Source organism: Telopea speciosissima, chromosome 2, assembly GCF_018873765.1.
Source record: "Telopea speciosissima isolate NSW1024214 ecotype Mountain lineage chromosome 2, Tspe_v1, whole genome shotgun sequence".
Classification (NCBI taxonomy): Eukaryota; Viridiplantae; Streptophyta; class Magnoliopsida; order Proteales; family Proteaceae; genus Telopea; species Telopea speciosissima.
The window spans coordinates 16,242,267-16,266,534 of record NC_057917.1 but is presented as its reverse complement, the minus strand read 5'-3'; the positions used below and the strand labels follow the sequence as shown (position 1 = coordinate 16,266,534).

Sequence of the window (24,268 nt, the reverse complement as noted above, 5' to 3'; positions counted from 1 at the left end):
ATGGAAGTAGCATTTACGGAAGTAGAGGAGTCGGATCCGACAAAAGAAAGTGAGAATAAGGAATTTAGCTTGTCTCCAAGGAGGCATGGGCCCAGGGTGCTGCCAGGGGCATTCAGTGGTTGAACTGTGCCGCACATATCTCAGTGCATGCCTAGGGATGGATGTGTGCGGCACAGCCCAATGGTTGGCAGCGCCCTGGGCATTCCCTACTCCTTGGAGACGATCTTGATCTGAGAATAGGTGGGTTAGGGTGGGAGGAAACGAAAACCCCATAACGGTCCCCATATAGAAACCGATAAGAAATCGAACTTGAACCGAAACTGATGCACCTTTATTGGATAATATTTTGTATTCACTCATTCTCATAATGAAATTGGTGAAACTGAACTGAAACCTGTCCAAACAGATCGATTGACACCCCTAGGTAGGACACATGATGGCCAAATTTGCTGCAATCGATCGAGGTTGTAGGAACTTTATTATAGGCTCGCAGCCAAAGAAATGGAATTGCAAAGGGTATTTTTGAAAATACTAAAGCTTAGTAAGGCGTTTGTGGACCCAAAGGGGAAGTGAATTATTCCATTTCTTTGGCTGTGTGTGCCTGGATAATAGAAATTTGTTTTTACATAGCAGCCATATGGCATACATGTTGGTTGGCCCTGACGTTGGTGCAAGAGCCACACGACCAAGCAACATTCTTGCCCATTTTCAAATGTAATTTTAGATATGGGAAAAGGTTCTCCAAACTGTTAGGAGATGGTACGCTGGCACCCTTTCTCTCAATCTCTCTCATCCACACATGGAATGATTTTGTTGCCCTCGTATGTATGAAACCATTTTCCCACACTTCATTAGGGGCGCTCCTCTGATGCCAGTTATTCATAGAACCATCTCCCATGAGATATATTTTCTTCCCTTTTCAACTTTCCCCACAGTGTACTTATTTTTAACATTTTCTACAGTTTTATCTCCACCACATGGCAATCTTCCATTTGGGATGAGCTCGAGGATGATGTGGGTATTGGATCGTCAAAGTCCTCACACCTCTTGTTCCCAAATTTTTGCAGTTAGAGTGCTTGCTTATAGTCCTTTCTTACAACTATACGATCCCCATAATATAGTGTGCATCTTGTTGACACCAAAATGGTAAAATGAGATGTTGTAACCTTGTATTCAATTTTCCCTCGTCTTATTCCTAAAATTTATTTTTTGTAGGGTAAAAATGGGTTTTCATAATAATTTGAAAGTGGCTTGTCATTATAATGGTACATTTTTGGAGTAGACGTATACAATGACAGGTTTTACCTTTTTGTTTATTTAAAAAAAAAAAAAAAAAAAAAAAAAATTATACTGAAAGGTCAAATAAAGAAGGTAAAGCTATGTCTTTTTTACTTCGCTAACCAAGTTTTCTTCCCCAACCTTGCTTCTTTTCTCTTTTTGGGTTGGAGTAGATGATTTATTTAAGAAACATGGAACATCTCATGGATTGGAGAGGGAACATAACTCTTGCAGCCATTGAATAGAATTAAGCCATACCGTCGTGCATATGATTGACAGTGCCTGCTTCCGAGCCAGAAAGTCAATCACACTGTTAATCTCCCTTGGTTACAACAAGATTTTACCATAAATAAATTTATACTAATATTTTGATATAAGGCCTCATTTAGTTGATAAGGAAAGTGGATTTTCACTGTGGAAGTAAAATGAGAGACATTGATTGAAGTGTCTATATAAAACACTAAAAGCTGAAAAGAAACAAGTTAATACGTTGAAAACCAATATTCCCAGGTAAATTGGCTGTAATGAAAATTTATGGGCCTTGCCCTTACATGGAAAAAAAGGTCATAAAACTAAAATGCTATACTGTTAAAGTATTATTGGAGAAGGGAAAATTTATTTCTGCAATTTGAGTGCTAAGGCTTGGGTGCAACTCCTCCAACTTGAATGCAGTTATCCTTGAGTATGGTTGGAAGTTGTGGGTAGGAAGGGAACATTATAGGCCAGCAATTGTTGTTAACTTGAGTAATAGCCTTACAACAAGCAGATTCAAGTTTAAAAGGGAATGGATTAATCCAAACAAAGGTAAATATCTGTTGTCCACAGCCTTGTATGCTTTGAATGGTTGACCAACATCGATGCGCCTTTGGGTATAGCCCAGGTGGTAGGATCCCTATGAAAGGGTTCCCTTTCAAAGGGTTACCTTCTTCTTTTGGTAGTTTCCAGGTAACCTTCGATAAGTCAGAAGTAGTAGTGGAAGTAGCAGTGTATGTTGACATGCTTGTGCATGCAACAATCAATAGTAACACAGTCATCACTCTTGCTCTATTCATCCTTTGCTGATAGAAGTAGAAGCAAGGTTTGTTTTGAAATGAAGGTTGTGAGGAGAGTGGGGAATTTATAGGGTTGTTAAGTGGTGTTAATACATACTTGAAACGGTATCTTTTACTCTCCTTTCGTTTTCTTTTAATTTAAGGGAATTAATAGCATGGAGTAACAAACCATTTATGGGCAACGAAGGAGACCTGTTAAAGTGGTAACCTTTTGTATTAACTACATTTCCCCCTTCCCCTCTTGTTTGCAACAAATTGATATTAATTATTTAAAAAAAAATAAAAAATCGTAGAATATGGCCCACAAGCCAAAAAAGATCCTGGGCATTTGGGCAGCCGGGCTGCATGTGCAGCGCTAGGCTCAAGGTAGCGCGTTTGACCGCCTTACCCTTGCTCGGGCAAGGCGCTTGGATAAGGGTAAGGTGGTCAAAGCGCGCCGCCTTGAGTCTGGCACTGCACATGTAGCCCAGCTGCCTGGATGCACAGGATCCAAGTACCCATCAAGCTAGAATTAACGTAACATGCATCTATTTTGAGCCACTTGGAGGTATGATGTGGCTAATATTTAGTACTGGCCAGATTGGGCGTATGTCAAATTTAGTGGTTTTTACTGGAAAAAAATAATAATTCAGTGTTCTGCTTTATCCATATCATTCGCATTGTATGGATTGTAGACTTGTGTTCTAAAGGTCAGCAAGATTTTAATAGATAAGAGAGAAAAAAAAATACAAGTGTTTAATGTTCAGGCATTCCTAGACGAATACAAGAAAACAAAAGCTAGGGATTAAAAATCCCTACAGAATATAAGATCGGCGGGATCATCAAACTAACAAAAGCGATATCTTGCCCACCTCGTAAAATCATCCGATAAAGTGTCCCTGATAGAGAGAGGGAAGCTAGATACCACTTGATCGAGAAGATACTCCACATTGCGCTGCTAGTTTAGCAAGGTAATCCGCTATGGGATTTGCTTCCCTAAAATAGTGAGAAATTTTTTAGAAGATATGATTCATGAAGGATTCAAGGGCGATTCACTCCTGCATTGAACCATGGGATGGATTTGGAGTGAAGAGCATTAATACCCGCTGCCGAATCACATTTGATCAATAACTTTGACACGCCCAACTGTTTAGCCCTCCTAATGCCTTGCATTACCGCCTCAAACCCATCAACATAATTTGTTTTAATTCCAATGAACAAACTAAAGGTTGAAATAATACCACATTGCTCATCTTTGATAATTCCATCTACACTAGCTCTGCCTGGGTTGCCGATAGAACAAACATTTACATTCATTTTCACCCACCCCCTAAGTGGTCTACACCAAAAAATCTTCTTGATAACTTGAGGTGGTTTAGAGAGAATTGGAATTTTCAACCTTCTTGCACAGATCAAACTTTGGGGACTACTGATTGGAGAAGTGAAGGAAATAGCTAGCTCCCGTAAAAGATTTAAATCATATTGAGGGTGTGGCCAACAACTCGAGATTTTCCATCGAACTTCCTATAGTTTCGTTCTAGCCGTAGAACATAAGGAATCAAGATCATGCTGTGAATTCACCTAGAGGGGGGGTGAATAGGTGAAGGTAGCGGAATATGCCAAGATAATGCGGAATAAAAAATTATCTGAGTAAGGCAAGTAAAGTAAACAAGCAACAAAGATAACACACAAGATTTATAGGGGTTCAGCCAAGCTTGCTTACGTCCACTTCTCTCACCGTAGAGAGAATTTTACTATGTCAAATCTTGAGTAAGAGTAAGAGGACTCGTACAAATCTTGGGAAATGAGCAAGAGGACTCAACAACAACTAATCTTGATTATTGAGCAAGAGGACTCAACCTACTCTTGATTCCGAGCAAGAGGACTCAAAACAACATATAAAATATAAATAAATACTAAGATTAAAGTTACCTCAACCTTAGTGAAGCTTTGCTACCTTTCAAACTATGAAGCTTTATGCAAAATGAGTGAAGGAAGCTAAGTGAGAATGAGTGCCTTGAATGGGTGCTTGAATTCTCACTTGAGATTGACTGGTCTTTGGAGGCTCTTAATTGTGATTAGTAGTGGTGTTTAGAGCCTTAAACAAGTGGGTATTTATAGGCTAGATGACTTGAATTAATTAAGAATCCAAGTAAGGATCGGATTCCACAAGCCATGTATAATCCGGTATGCCGGATCACCTAATTTTCTTTTTAAACAGAGGAATAACGGTCAAATTATATTCAGTGACACATTGATCCGGTATGCTGGATAGCCATTTGGTATGCCGGATCAGGGTAAAATGCAGGCAGACAGGATCCGGTATTGGATCCTTATCCAGCTTACTTAGTAAAGCCACTGTGACCATTTTTTTGAGATTTACATTAATCCGGTATGCTGGATGGGGATCCGGTATTCCGGATTGGGCATTTTTAGTGGAAATAGTCCAATATTAATAAGGGGTTGGCTTGGGAGGATTCCAACATCAAAAAGTCAAATGTCTAAGGGGTCAATTTACCATCTAAGGACATTCTAAATGGATGTATGCGTGCGTGTGTGCATTACATCAATTGTGACTTAAAAAATTACATATGTTTAATTACATAGTCTTCAAATCTTCAATCTTCAAAATGCTTATAGTCTTTAGTTTTCAATGTATGTCTTTGAGATCATCTTTGAGCAATGTTCTTGTGTATACAATCTTGTGTATGCTCTTGTGTATATGCATTTGTATACGCTCCCCCTCACTTGATGCTACGCTTCAAATGTAACTTAAACACAAGCATTAGTCCAAGGATGATCTTATTTGTTATCATCAAAACATCTATGTCATCATGGAGATGACTTGGAGTGTATAGGGTCATTTGCATTTTCCTAACACATGCCAGTCAAATCCATGATTCAGACAAGTAAATTACCTTGCCTTTTCTCTTCCACCAAAAAATGAGCATTTTGAAAGAAATAGGGGAGGGCCACTGTAGTCTGAAAATATTTAGAAAGCCACACCAAACTTGTTTTGAATATTCACATTCAAAAACAGGCAGTGAATGGACTCAGAGGCATTAAGGCAAAGTTCACATCGCGAAGCAATCTGCACACCCTTCAATTAAAGAGTCTCTTCAGTTGGAATCATTCTATGCGCCAATCTCCAAGTAAAGCAAGTGCATTGAGGAAGAAGAGATTTATTCCAAACCACACTATACCAGGCAACCCTTGGATTCCTCCTTCTAATATCCTCCCATGCCGAAAGTATAGAAAATTTTCCCGAAGGGGTTAAATTCCAATAACATTTGTCTTCTATAAGGGGAGACAACAAATTAATTGATCCGTCCAAAGAAAAAATATCACCAAGAAAAATAGAGGATATCTGGAGGATAAATTGATCACTGAACCAAATTTCTCCAACACCTTTGTTAGAAATAGGAATCAAAGGAAGATGACAGAAAGATGGCCTGAGTCGATCGAGGTCGTTCTATCCTTAAGACAGTATTTGCACCCTCCTATTCTTGCAAAGGGTTGCAGAAAACTTGCCTCCCAAGATAAATCAGGCTAAAACAGGTTACTGGTTGTAGAATCAGTAACCTCTTGAAGCTATCAGAGAAGTGCAAAGTGCGCCGGCCAACAAAGCGCTGTATTGCGCCTCACGCACGCGCATGTGAGACGTACACGTACGTGTACGCGCTCGAACGGTCGCCGTCCTCGCTCGCAAGTGTGCCGTACAACCCTTTCCAAACATAACATATGATAGTAGCACATAATCATATATAAACCAAAGGAAACACTTCTCCGTAACCGATGTGGGACTAAATCCCACATCTATTATTTGGAAAAAATTCCAACAACCTTGAATAGAAACTTCCAAGATAGTGAGTCATAGAGGCTTTCTGCGTATCTAACTTTAAGCCTATACCACCACCTCTCACAACTTGGTGTATTAAATTTCCCAATTCCGAGGCAAGGCTGATATTTGAGAAAATAACTTTGCCTTATTGAAAAGCCCCCTGTTCCTCTGATATCAACCTGGGCAACAAACCAATGAGTCTATTTGCCATAATTTTTGAACAATTTTTAGGTTTGCTGAAAACATCATAAACTATAAGCAGGGGGGAGTCGTTTGAGGTAACACGTTGCAACAACCTTTGAGAACAAGATTTAAAAAAATCCAACCACGCATCATTGCAGAAACTTCAGTCCAAGATGGTAGCTACATGATCCCTACTCTGATTATTAGACCATGTGAACTTCCTTCCCTAGGACGGGATTGCTAGTAAAGCACAGGAATCGACCATGGCTCCAAACTCCATAGCTGATCCCATCAAAAAAGCACCTGGACCTCTCTTATCATTAGAAGCCATCGTAGCATTGAAATCACCAACAACCAATCAGGGAGCTGAAACAATATTAAGACTAACCAAGTACAACCACAAATCCCTATGACCAGCCCTAAGACAGCAAGCATGCACAACAATGACAAAAACACGAGTTGGTCACCGGCTGTCGTTGGTTTCTAGTCACCGTGTTGAGGAGAAGATGTCGTTGACGTTGTTTATGAAGAACGGGCTGCGTGTGTACGTACACGAACGCAATCTGAAAGGGGATAACGGCTGCGTTACCTGTTCCTATTAGTAATATTGGGGAAACTTCTTTTTTTTTTTTTTTTTTTTTGTGGTAATTGGGAGCTTTACATATATAGTTGATAGAAGGGGGGGGATCGAACCAGAGAGGGGATAAGATTCGAACTCGAGACCTCTTGGTGAGCATGGGCATGAAGCGCACCACGGCTCACCAACTGAGCTAAACAGTTGTTGGTAATATTGGGGAAACTTCTTTGGTGTCGATTTCTGGAACTGCCAATTGGGGCGGAACTGCAGTTGTTGTTTGCTTTGTTTTCTATTTTTCTTTCAGGTTTGAATTGATTCAAGATAGGATGGGTTTAAGGAATTTTTCACTTGATCATTCACTTCGTTCCTTACTTTATTACATGCTATAACGTAATTTGTCATGCTATTAATGTCTTAATAATGGAGTGTAATTACTTTGTAGCACGTGGCCCACCTCTCTTCTCTCTCTCTCTCTTTGAGTGTGTGTCTGTCTTTCTTTTAGTGGGTTGACAACAAAAAATATAAAAAGTCTTTCTTTTAGTGGGTGATTGGGGCTGCGTTTGGTTACTTTGCTTGGACAAAAGAAAGTGAGAATAGGGAATTTAGCTCGTCTCGGGGCGTGGGCCAAGGGTGTTGTCAGGGGTATTCAGTGGTTGAGCTGTGCCGCACATATCTCAGTGCATGCCTAGGGATGGATGTGTGCGGTACAGCTCAATGATTGGCAGCGCCCAAGGCATTCCTTATTCCCTGGAGACGATCCTGATCTGAGAATAGGTGGGTTAGGGGGGGAAACGAAAACCCTATAACGGTCCCCATATAGAAACCGATAAGAAATTGAACCTGAACCGAAACCGATGCACCTTTATTGGATAATATTTTGAATTCACTCACTCTCATAATGAAACTGGCGAAATCGAACTGAAACCTGTCCAAACCGATCGATTGACACCCCTAGGTAGGACACATGATGGCCAAATTTGCTACTACCGACGAGGTTGTAGGAACTTTATTATAGGCTCGCAGCCAAAGAAATAGAATCACAAAGGGTATTTTCGAAAATACCAAAGCTTAGTAAGGTGTTTGTGGACCCAAAGGGGAAGTGAATTATTCCATTTCTTTGGCTGTGTGTGCCTGGATAATAGAAATTTGTTTTTATATAGCAGCCATATGGCATACATGGAGGTTGGCCCTGACGCTGGTGCAAGAGCCACACGACCAAGCAACATTCTTGTCCATTTTCAAATATAATTTTGGATATGGGAAAAGGTTCTCCAAACTGTTAAGAGATGGTACACTGGCACCCTTTCTCTCAATCCCTCTCATCCACACATGGGATGATCTTGTTGCCCTCGTATGTATTAAACCATTTTCCCACACTTCATTAGGGCCGCTCCTCTCATGCCAGTTACTCATAGAACCATCTCTCATGAGATATATTTTCTTCCCTTTTCAACCTTCCCCACAGTGTCTAATTATTTTTAACATTTTCTACAATTTTATCTCTACCACATGGCAATCTTCCATTTGGGATGAGCTCGAGGATGATGTGGGTATTGGATCGACAAAGTCCTCACACCTCTTGTTCCCAAATTTTTGCAGTTGGAGTGCTCGCTTATAGTCCTTTCTTACAACTATACAATCCCCATAATATAGGGTGCATCTTCTTGTCACCAAAATGGTAAAATGAGATGTTGTAACCTTGTATTCAATTTTCCCTCGTCTTAATCCTAAAATTTATTTTTTGTAGGGGTAAAAATGAGTTTTCATAATAATTTTAAAGTGGCTTGTCATTATAATGGTACATTTTTGGAGTAGACGTATAAAATGACAGGTTTTACCTTCTTGTTTTTGTATTTTAAAAAAAAAAAAATATTATACTGAAAGGTCAAATAAATAAGGTAAAGTTATGTCCTTTTTTCTTCGCTAACCAAGTTTTCTTCCCCAACCTTGCTTCTTTTCTCTTTTTGGGTTGAAGTAGATGATTTATTTAAGAAACATGGAACATCCCATGGATTGGAGAGGGAACATAACTCTTGCAGCCATTGAATAGAATTAAGCCAAACCGTCGTGCATATGATTGACAGTGCCTGCTTCCGAGCCAGAAAGTCAACCACGCTGTTAATCTCCCTTGGTTACAGCAAGATTTTACCATAAATAATTTTATACTAATATTTTGATATTATAAGGCCTCATTTAGTTGGTAAGGTAAGTGGATTTTCACTGTAGAAGTAAAATATTGAGAGACATAGATTGAAGTGTGTATATAAAACACCAAAAGCTGAAAAGAAACAAGTTAATACGTTAAAAACCAATATTCCCAGGTAAATTGGCTGTAATGAAAATTTATGGGCCTTGCCCTTACATGGAAAAAAAGGTCATAAAACTAAAATGCTATACTATTATAGTATTATTGGACAAAGGAAAATTTATTTCTGCAATTTGAGTGCTAAGGCTTGGGTGCAACTCCTCCAACTTGAACACAGTTATCCTTGAGTATGTTTGGAAGTTGTGGGTAGGAAGGGAACATTATAGGCCAGCAATTGTTGTTAACTTGAGTAATAGCCTTACAACAAGCAGATTCAAGTTTAAAAGGGAATGGATTAATCCAAACAAAGGTAAATATCTGTTGTCCACAGCCTTGTATGCTTTGAATGGTTGACCAACATCGATGCGCCTTTGGGTATAGCCCCGGTGGTAGGATCCCTATGAAAGGGTTCCCTTTCAAAGGGTTACCTTCTTCTTTTGGTAGTTTCCAGGTAACCTTCGATAAGTCAGAAGTAGTAGTGGAAGTAGCAGTGTATGTTGACATGCTTGTGCATGCAACAATCAATAGTAACACAGTCATCACTCTTGCTCTATTCATCCTTTGCTGATAGAAGTAGAAGCAAGGTTTGTTTTGAAATGAAGGTTGTGAGGAGAGTGGGGAATTTATAGGGTTGTTAAGTGGTGTTAATACATACTTGAAACGGTATCTTTTACTCTCCTTTCGTTTTCTTTTAATTTAAGGGAATTAATAGCATGGAGTAACAAACCATTTATGGGCAACGAAGGAGACCTGTTAAAGTTGTAACCTTTTGTATTAACTACATTTCCCCCTTCCTCTCTTGTTTGCAACAAATTGATATTAATTATTTAAAAAAAAAAAAAAAATCGTAGAATATGGCCCACAAGCCAAAAAAGATCCTGGGCATTTGGGCAGCCGGGCTGCATGTGCAGCGCTAGGCTCAAGGTAGCGTGCTTTGACCACCTTACCCTTGCTCGGGCAAGGCGCTTGGATAAGGGTAAGGTGGTCAAAGCGCGCCGCCTTGAGTCTGGCACTGCACATGTAGCCCAGCTGCCTGGATGCACAGGATCCAAGTACCCATCAAGCTAGAATTAACGTAACATGCATCTATTTTGAGCCACTTGGAGGTATGATGTGGCTAATATTTAGTACTGGCCAGATTGGGCGTATGTCAAATTTAGTGGTTTTTACTGGAAAAAAATAATAATTCAGTGTTCTGCTTTATCCATATCATTCGCATTGTATGGATTGTAGACTTGTGTTCTAAAGGTCAGCAAGATTTTAATAGATAAGAGAGAAAAAAAAATACAAGTGTTTAACGTTCAGGCATTCCTAGACGAATACAAGAAAACAAAAGATAGGGATTAAAAATCCCTACAGAATATAAGATCGGCGGGATCATCAAACTAACAAAAGTGATATCTTGCCCGCCTCGTAAAATCATCCGATAAAGTATCCCTAATAGAGAGAGGGAAGTTAGATACCACTTGATCGAGAAGATACTCCACATTGCGCTGCTAGTTTAGCAAGGTAATCCGCTATGGGATTTGCTTCCCTAAAATAGTGAGAAATTTTTTAGAAGATATGATTCATGAAGGATTCAAGGGCGATCCACTCCTGCATTGAACCATGGGATGGATTTGGAGTGAAGAGCATTAATACCCGCTGCCGAATCACATTTGATCAATAACTTTGACACGCCCAACTGTTTAGCCCTCCTAATGTCTTGCATTACCGCCTCAAACCCATCAACATAATTTGTTTTAATTCCAATGACCAAACTAAAGGTTGAAATAATACCACATTGCTCATCTTTAATAATTCCATCTACACTAGCTCTGCCTGGGTTGCCGATGGAACAACCATTTACATTCATTTTCACCCACCCCCTAAGTGGTCTACACCAAAAAATCTCCTTGATAACTTGAGGTGGTTTAGAGAGAATAGGAATTTTCAACCTTCTTGCACATATCAAACTTTGGGGACTGCTGATTGGAGAAGTGAAGGAAATAACTAGCTCCCGTAAAAGATTTAAATCATATTGAGGATGTGGCCAACAACTCGAGATTTTCCATCAAACTTCCTATAATTTCGTTCTAGCCATAGAACATAAGGAATCAAGATCATGCCAATCAAAGCCATGCATCAGACAAGTAAATTACCTTGGCTTTTCTCTTTCACAAAAAAATGAGCACTTCAAAAGAAATGGGGGAGGGCCGTGTACTCTGAAAAAATTCAAAAAGCCACACCAAACTTGTTTTGAATGTTCACATTCAAAAACAGGTGGTGAATGGGCTCAGAGGCATTAAGGCAGAGTTCACATCGCAAAGCAATCTGCACACCCTTCAACTAAAGAGTCTATTCGGTTGGAATTTTTCCATGCGCAAATCTCCAAGTAAAGCAAGTGCATTGAGGAAGAAGAGATTTATTCCAAACTACACCATACCTGGCAACCCTTGGATTCCTCCTTCTAATATCCTCCCATGCCGAAAGTACAGAAAATTTTTCCAAAGGGGTTAGATTCCAATAACATTTGTCTTCTATAGGGGGAGACAACAAATTAATTGATCTGGCCAAAGAAAAAATATCAACAAGAAAAATAGAGGATACCTGGAGGATAAATTGATCACTGAAACCAAATTTCTCCAACACCTTGAACAGAAACTTCCAAGATAGTGAGTCATAGGCTTTCTGTGCATCTAACTTTAAGCCTATACCACCACCTCTCACAACTTGGTGCATTAAATTTCCCAATTCCGAGGCAAGGCTGATATTTGAGAAAATAACTTTGCCTTGTTGAAAAGCCCCCTACTCCTCTGATATCAATCTGGGCAACAAGCCAATGAGTCTATTTGCCATAATTTTCGAACAATTTTTAGGTTTGCTGGAAACATCATAAACTATAAGCAAGGGAGAGTGGTTTGAGGTAACACGTTGCAACAACCTTTGAGAACAAGATTTAAAAAAATCCAACCGCGCATCATTGCAGAAACTTCTGTCCAAGATGGCAGCTACATGACCCCTACTCCATTTATTAGACCATGTGAACTTCCTTCCCTAGGACGGGATTACTAGTAAAGCACAGGAATCGACCATGGCTCCAAACTCCATAGCTGATCCCATCGAAAAAGCACCTGGACCTCTCTTATCATTAGAAGCCATCGTAGCATTGAAATCACCAACAACTAATCAGGGAGCTAAAACAATATTAAGACTAACCAAGTACAACCACAAATCCCTAGGATCCGACTCCTCTACTTCCAAGGCGGGCAGTACTTCCGTGCGCCCAGCTTTGCCCAGCATACAAGGTGGGTGGAAAGTACTGCCTTACCCTTGCTTGGGCAGGGCGCTCAGGCAGGGGCAAGGCGGGACTTTCCGCCGCCTTGTATGTGGGGCAAAGTTGGGCGCACGGAAGTACAACCCGCCTTGGAAGTAGAGAAGTCTCTTCCCAAATCCCTATGACCAGCCCTAAGACAACAAGCATGCACAACAGTGATAAAAACACGAGTTCCATTCCAAACAATACTTAGAGATAGCTGTTGATCAGAATCGGAAATGATAATTGGCCGGCCCAACCCAGACTTCCAAACAACCCAAATATTTGGGACTTTCCCTGGTCTATTGTTATGAATTACATTTGCAGTATAGCGTTTTTTATTGCAAAAAATAAGAGAGAAGGAAAACTACTGACCTCCACCTTTGGTTCCACAATGTAAATCGCATCCAGATTATACTCCACAAATAGAGTCGAAAGCGTGCGGCGTCCTAGCAGTGGCTTTTTTAATACCCCTTATATTCTAGAAGAGAACCTTCATGAAATACTAGCTTTGAATCGTTATCGTCTACGGTTCCATGACCGGTGCGGTTCCCTAGTGCCTCTCACAAGAGGGGGGTGGGACCCACCCAGAGCACCTGACCGAACACTCTGCCCAGGTGGGGTCCACCCTCCTCTTGTGAGAGGCACTAGGAAACCGCACCGGTCAGGGAACCGCATACGATAAAAATTCCTTTTTTTACCGGTCTGGAATTCACTTCAGATGCACCACGCTGCTAGCAAGGGGAGTTGGATCAATTTGGTTGTGATCCATATTGCCCTGTCCTGTGTGTGCTGCGCAGATATAGAACCATGCGCAATGATCGCCTTAACCCTGCTTGGGCAAGGCGCTCGTTTTCTTTCTAATTTTTCCCTTGATTGATGGATATTATTGGGACCTTAATTGGGGTTTCTTAGTCTGTGATTTGCCCAGTTTTTACTGGGCCTAGCACAATTTGTAGTTCCATAACTGCTACGTGGTAATAACTTCCATACCATTAATTCAGTTATTAAATGAAAAGAAAACGAAAGGAGATCGATCAATAAAAGCAACAGTTTCAAAATATCTATTAACAACACCAGTACTTGATGAAAACCCTATAAATAATAATCAAAACCTTTCTTAGCTTAGCAATCCTATCAAACCCTAATTTCGAAACAAACATTGCTTCATTCTAGTTCTATTAGTATTCAAGATGAATAGGTTATTATTGATTGTTGTATGCATAATTAGCATATCAACTTATGCTGCTAATTCACTTAATATTGACTGGGATAAATTACCTTTCCATAACCGAGGGACAGGACCAGTGCTTCTATTTCAAAAGGGACAGCCATGCTTGTCAACCCTTAACTCCATAGAAAACTGTAAGCAGTTCATACTTAGGTTTGGTTGGTTTAACCCAATAAAATTCAAATCTGTTTGTTGCAGTGCCATTAGAGAAGGAATTACTAGCAATTGCTTCACCTTATTGTTTCCGTCTTCACACATTCCCAACATCTTCAAGAATTTCTGTGGTCTTGGAGGAGTTGCTTCCACCCTCAGAGCCCAGCAGCTAACTTCGGATTTGAACCCATCAGGCCATAGCACTTCAATTGCAGAAGAAAAAAAAAACTAAAAAGAGCTTTACTGATGTTCTACGGTCTTTGAATCTTCTAATAATACTATAATAATATAGTATGTTTGTTTAAGGATTTCTTTGTTTTTTTGGGACAAAGTTCACCCACCATCTTAGGGTTCACAAACCCCTTCTAGGGTTTTGGTATGTTCTAAAATACCCTCGGGATACCCATTTCCGCCCTCTCTCGCTCCTCGGTGAATGGGATCCCAAGCCATAGCACTTAAATTGTAGAAAAAAAAGAAGGAATTTTACTGATGTTCTACGGTTTTTGACTCTTCTAATAATACTATAATAGTACAGTATGTTTGTTTATGGACAAATTTTTTTTTTTTAACTCTTAAAAGGCAATTAATGTTTCGCTATGGGCGTTGGTGGTAGGGGTGTCAACTGATTTGGTTTTGGGCTATTGGTCCGGTTCTCTAGCTGTTCTAGCTATAAGGTGTCAAGACCAGATCTGGACCAATAAGTTCAATGGTTCCAAATTTGAGATCCATGACTATTAACTAATGGGTGGTCCGGTTCCAGTTCCTAATCGGGTCCAAACATACCCTTGTTGAGTAGCCAAATGTAAATCATTTTTCCCATTGGAACTAGAAATCTCAAGCAAACTCGAATATTTCAAAAGCAATTCATTAATTACTTGTATGTGTCCTCCATGTGCAACAGATATGAGAGGGGTAGAATACTAAGATTTGAGGGACCAAGTGTCTTGCTTAGTCTTGGGTCATGTTCTAATAGTTATTGGACAACAACTCTATAATAAAAGTCACTCTAACTGTATGTTAAAATAGCAAAGATCATCTTTAACATTTTAAAACAGAAAAAATAGTGCAAGACAAGTTCAAGTGTATGCATTTCTTACGGTTCCGGGGACCAGACCAGATCCAAACCAATAACCTATCACTAAGATCAGATCTGGACCAATAAGGTATTGGGTGGGTCAGTTACGGTTCCTAGTGGGACGGTTTAGGTCCGATTACCGGTTCCGGTCCAAAATTGACACCCCCTAGTTGGTGGGCTTGGTTGTCACATTGGCTCAATCATGATTTGAAGGGTTCTAGCTATGCCATGCGTTCAATACCCAAAAAGCTTCTAAAAAACTGTAGGGATGACAAAAAGAGGGCACTTTCCTATGTTGCATGAAAAAAGGACTTTAGATAAGAGCGTCTTCTCTAAGGCCCTATTTGTTTGCTGGAAAAAAATGGGATGGGAAAAAGAGATGGAAGAATTTTATACTTTTTCAAAAAATTCCAAAAGTTGTTGTTTGGATACCGGGTGGGAGAATTGAAGGAACAAGAATGTTTAATCTAAGGGGGTTGTCGGCTTAGGTGGTAGCCCATTTCTCCTACCCCATCCATTTCCAAAATCCCATCATTTTGATGGAACTTTGAGGTGAAAAAAAGAAATTGATTATTTTAATATGTGGGATCCACAATTCCCATCCTTCCTTCCCTTTCCTTTTCTGTTCTCTCACCCCATTAGAAACAGGGCCTAAGGTTTCTTCCTCTGGGATCACTGCCAACCGATCGAATAATTATACTATAGGGGAAAAGATTCTCACAACACCAATATGCAGATCACTTTTGCACACTTCCAAACATTTCACTATTCATCCAAAATAGTAAAATGTCTATAATAGTCCCCTCCCCTAGTGGGAGATTCTAAAGGGAAACCCTCAATGGCCACACCAGAAAATTGGCGTCGGAGGGAACCCTCACCCAGTGCTATGGGTTAGGCCAATGCACGAGAAGGAAAAACGAAGAAAACAAGTGAGGCTCATAATTTCATTACAAATAATAACCTGGAAATTGGTTTTCTATCGTAACGTAAAAAGCTTCTCTTTTCACCTTTTGCTGTTTTTTTATCATGTATATCGTTTTAATTAGTTGAACAAAGAATTCATTGATTATCAAAAAAAAAAAAAAAAGAAGAGAAAAAGAAATTCGTTGTCTTTTTTTTTTTTGGTGAAAATGAAATTCATTGTCCTCTTTAATATCAGAATTTTTTTTCATACAATGAAGATTTATTGAGAATCATATGTACAGCCAATGACTTCAAATAAAATAAAAATCATCAAGCCACGGAGTGGTAATCGGCCAATCTGTCATACACATGATAGACAAGGCCTTCCTTGCCAGGACATCTACAATTACATTCATAGCCCTTGGAACAAATAAAAAAGAAACAGATATAAAACACGACAACTGCAACATAATTCCAACCACGTACGTTTATTTACATATTTGGATTGTATCATTGTAAGAAATGACTATAAGAAAAAAACCAATTCAAACTCAAAAGGAAAATGGGCAACGAGAGTGTGTGAGGACTTTGTTGAACCAATACCCACATTATCCTCGGGCTCATCTTAATCGAAGTGTTCCATGTGGTTTACTTATCTCTGATGGTCTATGGGATTTCCCCTCAGTGAGGTCTCTTTTCTTGAAGGAGATTGTAGAAACAACGAAATCTATTCTCATTCCAACCGGTCTCCACTCAGACATGTGCAATTGGTCTTTATCTTCTTAATTTGGATAATTTTACTCTGAAGTCGGCATGGGAAACTATTAGAAGGGTCAAGCCCAAGGTGGGGGTGGGCTAAGCTAGTTTGGAAGTCTCACCTCCTTCCTCGTCAGTCAATTTCGGATGGAGATTTCTTCATGGAAAATTGCCTTGTGATGATAAGGTCAACAAGAAGAGTCCATTCGACATCTTTTTATGGACTGTCACTTTTCCAAGTTCATATGGAAGGCTTTTAAGAAGTTGTTTGGACTATATCTTGGAATGGTCAATTTGACAACTTACAACAGATGGGTAAGTGGTGGTGCCAAAAGTCATGTCTTTTAGGCCTTAAGGATGCCTGGAATGCAGGTTTTGTGTTGATTCCATATTTTATCTGACTTGAAAGAAATTTAAGATGCTTCAAAGCCTCTCCAAGAAACCCCACGATGGTTTTCTCTTCGATTTTGAGAGGCCTTAGCGATTTAAATTAGCTCCAAATTTCAAGGGGCGGGTATCCTCTGTTGCTGATCTTTTGTGCTCTAAAAGGTTGTATTGATTCCCATTCCCCGGAGCAGGCAAAGGTTATTATTGGAGGTGTTTTGGTGCCCGCTTCAACCTAGCTGGTTTAAAATAAATGTAGATGGATGTTCTCTTGGCAACCCTGGTAAGGTTGGCACAGGTGGAGTTATTAGGGACTACAATGCCAACGTAGTTTCTTCATTTAGAGCTTTTCTTGGTGTCTCTACAAATTTTATAGCTGAGTTCAATGCTCTTATTTTGGGATTGGAACGTGACAGAGAGCTCAACCTTAACAAGATTTGGATCGAATGCGATTCAGTAGCGGTGGTTGTCATGGTTTCTAAGAAGTTGGTTCCATGGTTCATATATGCCAGCAGTGGTCGATCCGTCAAGGCTATTTTTGGGGACATCAAATGGAAAATAACACATTGTTTTCGAGAAGCAAATCTTGTGGCATACTTCTTAGCAAAATCGATTGCAAAATTTGATACTTCTTCACCTATTGACTTATGGCCTACTTCTGTAGAAGAAGATCTTCGAGTTGATGCCCAAGGAAGGCCTAGATTTCGATGGTGTTAATTTGTAATTTTGCAGTTTTCTTTTAGCTGCTTCCTTTCCCCTTCTTAGGGTTTTGCCGTAGGAGAGGCTTAAGTCCAGCAGGTTTGTTTTAATTTTCCTGGATCTTCTAGGGTTTTGTATATCCTTTTTCTCCTCTTAATACAATTTTGAATCTTTTAGTGAGAAAAAAACTTATTTACACCCCTCAAGGTGTTAAAGTATTTGTAACTTTATTTTTTTGCCCTTTTGATTATGATATACAAGCTTATTTTTAACGAGAATAATAATGTCATTTCATATGCGTACTCTAAAATGTGCATGACAATGACATTTTTTGATGATGACATAGACATACGTTACTTTCAATTTATTTTTTGAAAATCTATTTATACTCCAATTTAAATAAGGTGTGAGTTCCAAATACACCTATATATAGAAGTGTCGTTCAAACACCCTCATAAATATGAAGATTGAAGAAAGAGAGGATAGACACGTTAGGGAAGAGATGGAAAAGGGGAAACAACGTATGTGTGAGATGTGAGAATTAAAACAAAATAAAAATAGAAAAAATTTCAAGAATAAATGAGAACTTAATAAACAATATATTAGAAAATTAAAGCCGGCTCCAAAAAAAAAAAAAAGTGATGAGAGGGTGGACAAGTTCCTTTTAATATATAGAAGATATAAAGATAGATATCGATGAGAAGTCGGTCCAATTACCTCTTAAGGCCTGATTTGGTATGATTTTGATTTTAATTTTGGATTGATTTCATGAAATAATCAAATATATAGATTTTTGGTCAAGAAATTGATTTTTTTTTTGTTGTATTAATCTGAAATATTTCAAGAATAAAAAATCCATTTGATAGTTCAATTTTTGAGAATAGAATCGCTATATTTCTTAGGTAGAGCTAGGGTGGTGGTTGTAGTGGCAGAGACAGGGTGAGGGCAGGGTTGGGAAAGGGGGTGGGGTGGTGAAATAAACTGATTTTACTTTCATTTATTTTTTTAAAACTTGTCGAATGACACATCTATTCATGTTATTAACACATGCTAATTAAAGCGAAGTTCAAAATAGACATGATATTGATTTCAATTTTAATATTGAAACATTTCCTGAGCTATCTCAGATGAAATTGAATTCAATATCACATAATTGGATGAAAAAATCATATCAAACACCATACTATCAATTTACGACTCCATGAAAATGAAATAGAAAGCATAAAAAAACACCTTGTATTGTTTTTTCGTTCTTTATACGGATTTGGATCCTCTACGGCTTGGGGTTGAGTGGTCATCGTGTTGCGCTCAACTCACAAGCCATCGCGTGGATTTGATGCAAATCCAATGGTTGGTAGACGGTGGTCTGTCATTTTGAATTTTGAGAAATAATTTTGAAATGAGTCCGTCTATCAACCATTGAATTTGCATCAAATCCACGTGACGCCCTGTGACTTGAGCACAACATGATGGCCGCTCAACCCTAAGCCGTAGAGGATCCAAATCCTCTTTATACATCAAATTTCATGGTTTAATAAACATTGGAAACATTTTCTTTTATTTTCTCCTACCACAATGATATCTCAATATAATCAAGGATTACATACATCAGTTATCCTCAAGTTTTTCCGTTCTTTTATTGGTTTTCATTCCATCTTAACTCAGTGACTACACGAGAATATTTATGGATGTACCTTCTGAGAGTCACTTCTCCTCAGTTTTAACACTTCTTGGGATTCCTTTTTTAACTTAAAAAACTTTATAACAACTTCACTAGAGAAGCATAAAAAAAACAGGCACCAATTCCCGCCAGCTAGAAAAGAACCCTAGAGTGAAAAAGCAGCATAAGCTTTTTGCTGAGCATAAATTAAAAGCTTGGTTCTTTGGTATATTCGCACCTCAATCAGTCATTTGCCTAAAACTCTAAAACATAAGAGTGTAGTCAATACTCAATATTGAAGAAAGTAAAAGAAGTGGACTTTTTACTTTTTGTTGGGTTGTCAGAACAAAAGGTTGGTTAATTGGATATTTTTTTTTGGAACAGGAGGTACGGCTTTTGGTCGACTAAATGCCCCAAGACTTGTGTAAGATCTTGCAACACACATGAACTGAGAGATACTAGGGCCCCAATGTTCACCATGAAATTTCCTTTCAGACGGGTGGCCCCAAAGGGGGAGGTGGAATCGGACTCAGGACCTTTAGGATAGTTGGATTTTTTTAAAGCTGTACAAGTGAGATACACCATTTGATGCACTTTAAAGGTGCATTGGACTACACTTGAGAGGATAAAAATTCCAAAGAAGCACAATAAATTTGAAGCAGTCATTTTTGGTTAATTCCTTTTGATGATGAAAACGAGTAGATTTATTGAGGGGCAGATAGGGATATGTCTAATGACTAGTATTGTTGAGATTTTAGTCAAGTTGGTTGGTGGCAAAGAGTCTGATATGGTTTGTACGTGGACCTAAATGATAGAGAAATCCATGAACAGAGACAAAAGGCAAAGGACCGTGGTTTGAGGTATCGGATCGATATTGAAGTCGATCTTGAGATTTGAATCGTTGATTGATCGCTATCGCATCCAATCCGTCCAATTATTTTTAATTTTTTTTTCAAAGTTTTTAAGTTTTGTTTTTTTTTTTAGTTTTTTATATTATCTTGACCGATACTGACCGATACCAACTGATTTTGACTGATCCAATCTAGATAATATCGACCGATCCAATCCCGAGATCACAACACCCACCAACTCTGACCGATACATGATCCGATCCATAAAAAAACGATTTTGGGGGGTTTAATTTTTGACCGATCCTAATCGATTTGGACCGATTCGATCCCAATCCGGAAAGGTTTTGGCCATGACCGATCCCGAGTCCGATACCTGGATTTTGAACCTTGCAAAGGACAAATACCTTTTGGAGAAAAAGCACTATTTGGTTGTGTGTGGCGTGCATCCCTTGACCTTAGACACATGGCCGCATGAAATAATCGTTGTGCCACATGAAAAGGCGAAAAACCTTGAGGGTGTAGCGATCATTTCGTGTGACCCTGTGTCTAGGCGTCTAGCACAGGGGCCACACAACATACGACTGTGGAAGCGTGGTGACCTATTATTTTATACCTAAAGGGTTCACTCTAGTGTATGGGCGTTTGATTGGACCATGCCAGCTTAGTATGAGATAGGTTAAAGGGCTTGATTTAATGCATTCCATCAGCTCTGGAGCTTTTGGCATATCGGTCAAGTACCTAACATCCTCACACGAGGACCATCCTTGGGAGGTCGGGATCCATCCACATGGAATCTAGAGGGCCCATAGAGATGGGGCATTAAATTCCATGTTGGTTGATTGGAGCTCTCAAAGACGGCTCTCGTACGAGGACCTGATCTGAGCTCGTATTTATTTCGGATAAAAATCCTCTGCAGTGCATTAATCTTATAGTGCTGCAGTTCGGGCGTAAGAGCTCAACACGTGGAAGATGGGACATCCAATGGTGCCGAGCTCGAGAAGGGGAAAAAAAAAAAAAAAAAAACTGGGTCAATCAAACTCGCACTGTTGGATGAAACATCTTCCACGTGTTGAGCTCTCAAGCCCGAATTGTAGTGCACCGCAAGATCGGTGCACTGGAGAGGATTTTAATCCATTTATCTCCTTCAATCTTCATTTTCCTTTCTTGTTTTTGATAATATATGAGATATATTAGTGTACTTAAATAAGCTACAAGCAATTAGAGAGGTGTCTAAGCAATATGGACATGAACCCGTAAGTTTTCCGATCAATATAATTAGAAAGACACAACCTTGTGTTCTTGTCCAGACAATAATCGAGCAATGGTTTTCAATAATGGTTACTCAGATCCTTCTCAGTTTTTAGCTTCTCTTATGTATTCGTCGTCTACTTCTTAATTGATGGCTTCACTTATTCGTCAATAATAGGTGATTAGAGCTGGGCAATGGTTCTTGGCCAACCCATACTGATTACTTGGTCTTTTCAGTACTAGTACCAACGATTATATGTTTATGTTTGTACCCTATTTCGGTCAAGAGGCAGGGCCAGTAAAACTGGGCCCAGTGCAACAGAAGCCAAGAGAGATCGGAATAAATTGGATGGTTCATTCGGGACAAGCCGAGAAATCTGAAATAAGTGGGACGGTTCAATTTGGTCGGGATAAGGTAGTTGTTGTAGTATGAGTGAAACGGTTACAATCGGTCTTCGAAATCCCAATACAGTCGGTCATGATCAGTTAAGAGTGGAAGCTACAACCGCTGGTAGAGAACATGGGGTTGATCAGTTGTGAAATCTTTCAAGTATATAAATAAGTCATTTGAAGAAGAAAGAAGGACCTTTAGTAAAATCAACAACTTGAATCATTTATCTTTTCTTAGGAGTAGGAGTAAGTTAATTAGCCTTAGTTCTTAGTTCCTTAGTATAATCTTATGTATCCAATTGGTTCGAAAGAACGATCAACTCAATTCCAGTCGTCTTTATTCATTTTTTTTCCTTATTAACCTGTATCAATTGAAAATCCTTAAAGTAATCGAAGCAAGAGGGTGATTCACATTCGCTTAGAAGATGTTAGATTGGTATTTTCGATCAAACCACACTCTTTGAATACCTACAACTCTGACACACTCGCAACAGCTTTCTCGAGACCGAAATTGTGACATATGGATATCCTAATCTGAAGAGTGTCAAGGAGTTGGTTTACAAAAAGGGCTGTGGAAATGATAATGGGCAGAGGGTTCCTCGCACTGATAATAACATTATTGAACAGGCACTTGGAAATTATGGTATCATATGCATAGAAGATATTGTACATGAGATTGCCACTGTTGGCCTACATTTTAAAGAGGTTGTCAACTTTCTGTGGCCCTTCAAACCCAACAAGCCAGAAGAAGGTTTGCAGGGAAAGAAAAAGCTGTACAAAGATGGGGGTGATGCTGACAACCGTGAAGATCTCGTCAATGAACTCATCACTAAGATGAACTAACATCACCAATGGAAGTTCATGTACCTTAGTAGAAGGTTAAAATTTTTTATCTGTCATATGTAGAGCACAGAGGACCTGCTGCCAAGCTTGAGCTTAATGGCCTACTACTTCACATAGCATTCAAATTATCGACAATGATCAATTGCTCAAGTAGTAGTTTTGTCAACCCATGTTACTCTAATCATATTTTTTTATGAAAATTTTGTTCCTTGAAAAAAAAAAAAAAATGAAACTTCTTGCACGTCTCAATGAAGATTTTAGGCTGTCTTTGGAAACCAAGAAAAGAAAAACATATATAATAGCACAAAAAAAATGGTTAAACCAGTGATGAGTTAATATGTCTATCTCTTCTTTTTCAAAAATAAAAATAAAAAATGATGATGAATTAATCTATCTTTTTCTTTAAAAAAATAAAGAAATCATTTTTTCTTTTCTTTACTTTCAAATATAGCTTTACTGATTCTGATAGTAGGGCTTAAAATTATGATTTAAAATAGAACAGGGCTTAAAAACAGAGTCCATAAGCAAATGAGAGTTAAAAGAATCACATCCCGAGATACATTGTACTCTGTAGAATAGAATAATAGTATAAAATAATTTGTAAAAAAAGATACAACAACAACAACTCAGTCTTATCCCAACTAAATGGAGTCGGCTACATGGATCTTTGCCTTCCAATCAACTCTATTCGAGGTCATATCAAAGCCTAAGCTATGCATGTTTTTCTTCACCACTTCTCCTGGCCTAGGGTCGTCTTAGGTTTTCCCCTAGTTCTTTTAGTTCTTTCAATCTGAATCAAATCACTCCTCCGTACTAAAACATCCAATGACCTCCGTTGAACGTGACCATGCAAACTCAAATGACTTTCTCATAGTTTATCATATATCAGAGCTACTCCCAAATCAGCTCTAGTATAATCATTCATTACTTTATCCTTCCTTGCCTCACATCCATCTCAACACCCTCATCTCTGCTACATTGAGATTATGTATATGATGCTTCTTAACTGCCCAACATTCAGAATTATACATCATAGTCAATCATATGACTCTCCTACCCAACACTCAGACACACCTCTCCACTTCATCCATCCTATTTTAATTATTTATGAAACATCATCCTTTATATCACCTTCTTTATTTATGATTGAGTCTAGATACGTAAAATAATCACTTTGCAGATTCTCCTTCATCAAGTTTCACCATCTCATTATCTACCCTAGTGTAAGATGATGACATTCTGGGCTGTGTTCGTGTAATTCAGATGTGAATTGTAATTTTTTCAGCTCTTCTAATGGGGATTTTACATGCCAGTATTAGTTTTATCTCAATTCACTGCTAATGGTATTATGTCGTAAGTTTCCTGCTAATGGTACTGTGTCCTAGAAGATTATTAATGAGATTTCAAAGGAGAATGTGGTCTTCTTAAACTAAAGGCAGCTTATAGATGTGTGTATAGTAATTGATCTAATTTGATTGTTTTTGTTCATGTTTTTCGGGGGCGATTTTTACTATCAATATTTCGTCATGTATAGTCTCTACCATCACAAATATCTACTGACATCT

At 38.8% G+C, this 24,268-nt stretch overlaps 1 protein-coding gene across 1 annotated transcript; it reads left to right on the top strand.

The window, feature by feature from the left end:
- On the top strand, positions 1 to 22,822 carry LOC122650495 (60S ribosomal protein L7-3-like). The gene is made up of 3 exons (XM_043843907.1): positions 1 to 83; positions 6,382 to 6,418; positions 22,365 to 22,822. The coding sequence occupies exons 1-3, from the start codon at positions 1 to 3 to the stop codon at positions 22,701 to 22,703; spliced, it is 459 nt and encodes a 152-aa protein (XP_043699842.1). The 3' UTR covers positions 22,704 to 22,822.
- Positions 22,823 to 24,268: the final 1,446 nt, after the last annotated feature.